Source organism: Strongyloides ratti, scaffold srae_scaffold0000029 (assembly GCF_001040885.1).
Source record: "Strongyloides ratti genome assembly S_ratti_ED321, scaffold srae_scaffold0000029".
Lineage (NCBI taxonomy): Eukaryota > Metazoa > Nematoda > Chromadorea > Rhabditida > Strongyloididae > Strongyloides > Strongyloides ratti.
In genome coordinates this window covers 1-7,549 of record NW_020171547.1, presented here as the reverse complement: position 1 = coordinate 7,549, position 7,549 = coordinate 1, and the positions used below count along the sequence as shown (strand labels likewise).

Genomic DNA, 7,549 nt, shown 5'->3' with positions numbered 1-7,549 from the left:
ATTAAAATACTTTTAATGCTTACATTTAATGAAATATTGAAAACTGTTCATTTTTTTTTAATAGCATTAGTTTTTTTTTTTAAATATGTCTTTTTATAATAAATGTTAGAAATTACTAAAAATATTATTAAAAAAGTTTGAAAACTAAAAAGTATATTTCAAACTAAATTTTAAAAATTTTTTTCTTTACAAACATTTAAAGAAGAAAAATATACTTAAAAATACAAAAAAGGAAAATAAATTATACAAATTTTCTATTTAATTGACATTTATTAACACATTAATATCAAATTAAGATGTAATGAAATGAATAATCTAATTACAATACTATAAAAATTTAGTAATATTATAATTAGATTAAAAAGAGTAGGACAGATAAATAAAATCAATTATTAATATTAATATTTTAATGTGAATAAAGTAATAAGTATACAATTCTATAAAACCTTTAAAATATTTTAATTTTTTTTAAAAAGTAAAGAAATTTATTAATTACTTTTATAACATATTTTATTCATTGTTTAAAATATTTTATTTTTAAACGATGATCTATTGTATATATTGATTAAAAAAAGCCATTTAAATGAGATATTACTTAAGTTTATAGGATAAAATTGATAATTATAATAATTAATTCCAACAACTTTGATATAAATAATACATTTTATTAATAGTTTTTATAATAAGTAGCAAAAATAATTTGTTTTTTTTTACTGTTTTTTTGTAAAACATATTTAAAATTGAATCTTTTTTAAAAGTTTTTATAAAGTACTTAAATTTCTGATTTATCATTTAGAGTTTATTGTTTATCTTTTAATTATTAAATCTGTTATTAAATGGTTATTTGTTTTATCATTTATATAGTTTTCTTAATCTTTAATCATTTTTAGATTCTTCAATTTATAAATTTTTTTTCTTATTTGTATGAAAACGAATTTACTAGTAATTATAAAACTTTATCATGTCAAATTTTTTTTAAATTATTTCTTTATTGATACAATTTGCAATTATATGTTTACTGTTATCACTTTCATTACAGTAAAAAAACAATTAAATTTAGGATATTTTAAGGAATTTAATTTTTTACAATAAATATCTCAGTATATTGAAAGTTTGTAGAAAATTTTAGTTTTATAAATAAAAATGGTACTTTTCGGTTATACCTCCTAAAATAAATTATAGAAACTTGTCTTAAAATTATTTTTTTTGAAAAAAAAACCAAGCCTATCAGATTCCTCATCTTTTTTTCTACAAGATGGATAAAAAAATTTAAAAAAAATAAAAAAAAAAAATAAATTTATTATTTATTTGGTACTATTTTTGGTATAATTTTGTTAATCTCTTTTTTTGCTTAAAATGATAGAAACTTATATAAAAAATATTTTTATTGAAAAATAAATAAGTTTTTCAGATTCTCCATCTTCTTTTTTACAAGATGGATAAAAAAAATTAAATTCATCGTTTATTTTTTTCATGAAACGAAAAAAAATTGACTCAAATATCAAATCTCATTATGTTTCCTATTATTATTAGCTAATATTTAAAAAAAAGTTTATTTATGATTTGTACTTTGTTTAAGTTCATTCTATTTTCTTTATGTGATTAAGTTTTTATTTGAGAAAATTTTATCAATTATCAAGTGTTTTCATTCATTTTAATTTGGGGGGGGGTGTATAACCGAAAAGTACCGTAAAAATTTTTATAATAAATGCTAGTTAAAAAATTATTATTTAATTAATTTTTATGTTTTTTTATCTATTTAAAAAATCTAACTAAATTTTATAAACGATATAATGTGTTTATATTAAGCATTTGTATTCAACAATAACATTATATAATAATGTATATATAAAATGTTATTATTTTTGTATAAAAATTAAGTAAAATTTATAAAATTAATTCGTACTGGAGCCCCAACAATTTAAAAGATAGCTTTATTATCAATATAAAAGAGATACAAGTAAAGTAGAAAATTGAAAAAAGAAGAAGAGTTAAAAGTTCCCAATTTTTAGTGGCGTTACCAAACTGAAAATTATATAAGATTCATAGCTTATATAGTATAAAAAAGAATGACTAACGAGTTGAGTCCTAACATAAAGCTTTAGAAACTTATTATTTCTATACATGTAGCATTATTTCATATTAAAATTTAATGTTCTTCCAAAATTTATTCTATATTCTTACATCTCTCTTTTTAAGATCGAACATTAGATTTAATAGCTACTAGTTTTCTATTGGCTTGAGATAGATATTTAACTTTAGTTCCAAGATCTTTGTTACTTTTCTAAAGTTAGTCAGAATAAATATGCTAACTTTAGGTTTATATAACCTTTATATATTAGTTACATTTAAATTGTCATCTTATTTAAGCTGACTCTAACATGCCCTTTCTTTTTTTTAGTACGAGTTATCATTAGATGTTTCAATGAGGAATATAATCTTTTCTTTGCCTTTCTCTTCCCATACTTCTTTCTTTTTTTAATTTTTAGATCATTCTCTACTGTATTTTGTTTGTTAATTTTATCATCATAGAATAAACTATTGAGATTTTCTGTAGCTTCAATCATATTGTCTTGGTACATAAATCTTATGTGATTTCTATTATCCTCAATATCATATAATTTTGAACCATGAATTTTTAAAACTCTTCCATTTTCCCATTTTTTTTCTTTTGATAACCGAAATTTAACCAAACTGCCTATTTTATATTTTGGAATATCCTCCAAATATTTATTTGTTCTTATTAAACTATGGCAGTTATATTTAAAAAGGAGATTGTTTGGAGAATTATCTCTTTTCTCTGAAGGTACTTTGTTTACATTTACTTTTATTTTTATAAAAAGTTCTTCTAAATCACATCCTGGTTTATACATCTTCTTCATCATTCTTTTAACCGTCTGGATACTTCTTTCTGCTGCTTCGTTAGAGGATTGATGACCAGCTCCCCTGAAAAACCAAGTAATACTATTTTTACTTATAAAAGTTTTAATATTTTGAGATATAAATTGTCTTCCTTGGTCAGAAAATATTAAAGTTGGATAACCTAAATAAGAAAATGCTCGATTTAAACATGATATACATTCTGCTGCTGACATGTTTTTTAACTGGAAAATATTCAAATATCTTGAGAAACTATCCTGAATTACTAAAAAATATGTAGAAAAACATTTCTTAATTTTTATATGCACTCTTTCCATTGGATACATTAAGATTTCCATAAATGGTGGGGATTTATTTGGCATTATTTTATTTTCTCTACAAATTTCACACTTCTCATAAACTTCTTGTATATCTTTAGACATTGTGTTCCAGTACCAGAATTGACAGGCTAATTTCTTCATCACTGCGGCTGATTGATGCGCTACATACAGAATTTCTAGACAACGCTGATGAAGATTACATGGAATCAGATACTGATTTCCTAGTTTAATTAACCCATCTTTTACCCTAACATCTAAGTATCTCTCTCCTAAATTTGTTATTGCTTCATTGTTAATTAATTTATCCCTAATTAATAAATAATTTGAATCCAAATCGGCTTTTTTTAATATTTGTTATTTGATTTGTTTTGTTTTGTATTCTATTTACATTTTCCTTATTGGATGATAAAGCCAGTGGAAAAGTATTAAGTTCTCTAATTATCTCTAATATCTCTTTGGCACATACTAACCTTCTTTCTAATTTATTGTTCCTTCTTTCCTCTGCAGCTTTCTTTAAAATTAATGGTTCTATCGTTTCTGGTGCTACGAACTTCAGAATCATAAGAAGTGCACCTAACTCTTCTATCGTGATCGAAGACATCTTTGTCTTTCTCAAAACTGATGTGATTTCCTCATACAACTTATCAACATCTGCTTCCTTCTCGTTTATTGATTTTAACATTGTCACCAATTCAATGTAATTGTTTTTCTCCTTCATATATAATTTTTTAAACACCTCTATATAATCATCAATTTTGAGATTTTTCTCTTTCTTGCTCATTTCTATAGAATACACTGATATTTCATCTTTCACTTTAGTCCATGCATCCAAATCTAGTCTTGTTAGAAATTTTTGAATTTTCACATTTTCTGTTATCTTATTACCATTCTTATCTTTTTCGCACTTCAGATACCAGTCTATAAATTTAATAAATGCTTCTGCTCTAGATGTATTTTTCATTTCAAAATAAGGAAGATCGACCTTTAACGCCATGTTACTTTTCTAAAGTTAGTCAGAATAAATATGCTAACTTTAGGTTTATACAACCTTTATATATTAGTTACATTTAAATTGTCATCTTATTTAAACTGACTCTAACAATCTTCAATAACTTTTACAAGTCCAATGTAGTTGTTGTCGATTTTGAAGACTTGTTTTTATTTTTAAATAAATTTCTTCACCTTGTCTATATGACTTTATCTTTGGTATATTTTTATTGGTTTTTGAATTTAGGTTAGGCGATGTTAGTTTTGGTTTTCACTTGCTATTTGTCTTGCCATATTTGCCTTTTCTATTATTTCATAATGTGTAGAGTTGGTTTCTGGTAGTGTAGTGTAGAATTTTTTTAAAAATATGTCTAGGCATGACGGTGGCTTTCGGTAGTACATAAGTTCAAATGGTCTTGATTGAAGTGATTCTATATATGAAGTATTGTAGTTGTAAGCAATGAAAGGTAGATAGGTGTCCCATTCTTGTTCTGTCATTTTCACAAGTTTATGAATAGATGATTGAATTGTTCTTAGACTTCTTTCACAGATTTTATTTGATTGACTATAAAAAAGTGTTCCTTTTACCACTTTTATGTTAAGTTTTTCTAGATAGGTTTGAAATGAATTGTTTTTGAAATTTCTAGAATTGTCTGTTATGATAACATTCGGAAATCCATACTTTAAGAATATTTCATTTGTTAATATTTTTATAACATTTTCATGCGTTTGATTTTTCATTGCAAATGGAAATTTATATCTGCTACCATTATCTATTATATTGATAATATATTTTTGTCTTTTAGATCCCGAAGTTTTTATAAGACCTATAAAGCCTACTGAAAATTGTAAGTTTTTTATTATAAATTTTGCTTTATTATTATTATTATTATAGGGGGACTTTTAACTCTTCTTCTTTTTTCAATTTTCTACTTTACTTATATCTCTTTTATATTGATAATAAAGCTATCTTTTAAATTGTTGGGGCTCCAATAAGAATTCATTTTATAAATTTTACTATTAATAGATTCTTCAACTAATAAAAATAATTTTTTCTTAAATTTGTTTGCAATAAAAAAAATTTTATTTAATATTTTATTGTATTCATTTTAAAGTTTTGAAAAAAAAAAACTAAAATTGTTAAAAATTAATATGAAGTTTTTAAAATTTGAGTTGTAAAAATATTATAATATCATTTGTGAATTAATAAATGATAACAAAAAATTTTAAATATTTTACAACTTCAACATTTAAATTTGATTTAATATTTTTTAATTTTAATTTTATTTCAATATCTTATATTAATAATAAAAGACATTTTTTAAAATAAATATTAGAAACCAATAATAGCTTCATTCCAAAATTTTAAAAGCTGAAGAATATACTTCAGAATTCAATAATTATCTCAAATTGGATTTTTATATATATTTTATTACAAGAAAAGGATGTTTTTAAAACAATAAAACGTGGAGAACGCAGTCTTAATGTAATAATTCATCACAAGTATAAATACAATAAATGTTACAATTATTATAAATATAATGGTTAAATATATTTTTTTTAATTTAATTATAAAAATCGTTATTTTAATAATTACAAATAGATACAATAGTTATTAGTGTTAAATATAACAAACAATATATATATATTAAATAATGTAAATATTCCTAAAGACTTTTTTTTAGACATTAGAGGTTTTGAAGAAATTAATTTTAAGTTTTAGATTTGTTTTTCTTCACAATTTTATGTTTCTGTAGACATATTGACATCCATTACTTGCTTTTTATCTTCTTGTGTTTGTGAAGAAGGTTGAGCGTCTAAAGTGATTGTTTGTTGGGATGTTTTTTGTTTCTAGTTAACATATTTGAAAGCCATGAATTCACTTTTTAAAGCTACATGACGTGATATTTTTTCAAAGCTTTTTTTGCAATCCATATTTAGAGCTTTGAATATTGTAAACCAGTAATTTTTGTTTTTTTTTTATTTATTTCACCAAAGTTAGCAAAACATAGTGGTATAAAACAAACTGGTTTCTCTTGGGAATTACATAGATGTTTACAAAAATTTGGTTTGTTAGCATGACCGATTTCTTGATTGTGGGGTATCGGTTTTGTTAATTCTTTTGTACCATCTAAGTCATAACGTTGTCTTTTTAATGTTGCAGCATCATCAAGATTCAAGATGTTGCAAATAGTTATATCACAAACAAAAATTATGTTAGGAGTATGAATGATTAGGTCAGGGCGATTTTGATGTAGTATGGTGAGTATTTTATGGGGTTGATCAACTTCTAATTATATATCTTTAAAGATATGTGTTTTCTTAAGATCACTAAAATCTAAAAATTTACGAACTTTAGATATTGAGATTAAGTTAACTAGCTCATATAATGTTTTATCATGACGGATAATTTTATTTGGGTTATTGTTGGGACAGTCAGATAAAATGTGATTAATGTTATCAAAACAATTACATCGTTTGTTATCATTATCTACTAATATGCATCTACTATTTTTATCAGAATTTGCAGCATTGTTAAGTGCTGGGTGTAGATTTTCCTGGAACATCACTATCTATTTAAACTGATTTGGTTTGAAATCAGTACTAGCACTCCATGGAGTGATTAATTTCTTCTCAATGTATGTGATAGGGAATTTTCAAAATTTTTTATGGCGATTGAGCCAGTAAGTTTCACTAAATTTATCAAGATAGTGAGTAATTCTATATTTAGCTGTTTTTTCATTATAGATATCCTCATTATTTATTTGGATCGAGGAATCATTTAAAATTATATCTTATTGATATTTTTGTGCTAAATATTTAAATTGCTCGTGCATTGTAGTGAATCTATTTTTAAGGTCTTGGAACAATTTTGTAAAATGAATATGGATATAATTTTTTAAGTTTATGTTATCTTATTCTAGTTCCATGTTTTTTAGACCAAGTCCAAGATTATCTCTAGATAAATATAATCTTGAATTTGTTAGTGAGGTTAAATTTATTTTATGATTGTTAAATTTAGCTCTTATAAGGCAATCAAATTGCGTTGCAACCTTTCTACGAATATTTTCATCACCTATATGGGAAAAACAATATAAAATTTTAGGTGTAATACATGTATTGATGCATTTCACCATTTCTCCTACTGATAATGGTGATGATAAAATTATGTCTAAGGCTTTATCTATGGCTTCTTTAAGCTTATCTAAATTTTCTCTAGCATCTGCACCAAATTGGTTTTCTAGTATTCCTAAATGTTTATATGTAGTTTTTAGTTCAGTATAATCTAAAAGTATGCTAGGGTTATTTATATCAATAGGTATAGGATCATCAGTTGTGTATGCACATTTCTTTTTGTTGGT

At 23.4% G+C, this 7,549-nt stretch overlaps 4 protein-coding genes across 4 annotated transcripts; all 4 read right to left on the bottom strand.

The window, feature by feature from the left end:
- Positions 1-2,194: 2,194 nt before the first annotated feature.
- Positions 2,195-4,194, bottom strand: SRAE_0000076200 (Integrase, catalytic core domain and Ribonuclease H-like domain-containing protein; the record flags this gene model as incomplete). Its single annotated transcript, XM_024646703.1, has 3 exons — positions 2,195-2,284; positions 2,382-3,507; positions 3,671-4,194. The coding sequence occupies 3 exons, from the start codon at positions 4,192-4,194 to the stop codon at positions 2,195-2,197; spliced, it is 1,740 nt and encodes a 579-aa protein (XP_024500854.1).
- Positions 4,195-4,445: 251 nt separating this feature from the next.
- Positions 4,446-4,928, bottom strand: SRAE_0000076100 (Integrase, catalytic core domain and Ribonuclease H-like domain-containing protein; the record flags this gene model as incomplete). The annotated part of the gene is made up of 1 exon (XM_024646702.1): positions 4,446-4,928. One exon carries the CDS (start codon positions 4,926-4,928, stop codon positions 4,446-4,448), a length of 483 nt encoding a protein of 160 aa, XP_024500853.1.
- Positions 4,929-6,124: 1,196 nt separating this feature from the next.
- Positions 6,125-6,754, bottom strand: SRAE_0000076000 (Hypothetical protein; the record flags this gene model as incomplete). Its single annotated transcript, XM_024646701.1, has 2 exons — positions 6,125-6,474; positions 6,661-6,754. 2 exons carry the CDS (start codon positions 6,752-6,754, stop codon positions 6,125-6,127), a joined length of 444 nt encoding a protein of 147 aa, XP_024500852.1.
- Positions 6,755-7,102: 348 nt separating this feature from the next.
- On the bottom strand, positions 7,103-7,548 carry SRAE_0000075900 (Hypothetical protein; the record flags this gene model as incomplete). Its single annotated transcript, XM_024646700.1, has 1 exon — positions 7,103-7,548. A coding segment is annotated over one exon (446 nt), but the record flags the coding sequence as incomplete, so codon positions are not given.
- Between the last annotated feature and the right edge of the window lies 1 nt (position 7,549).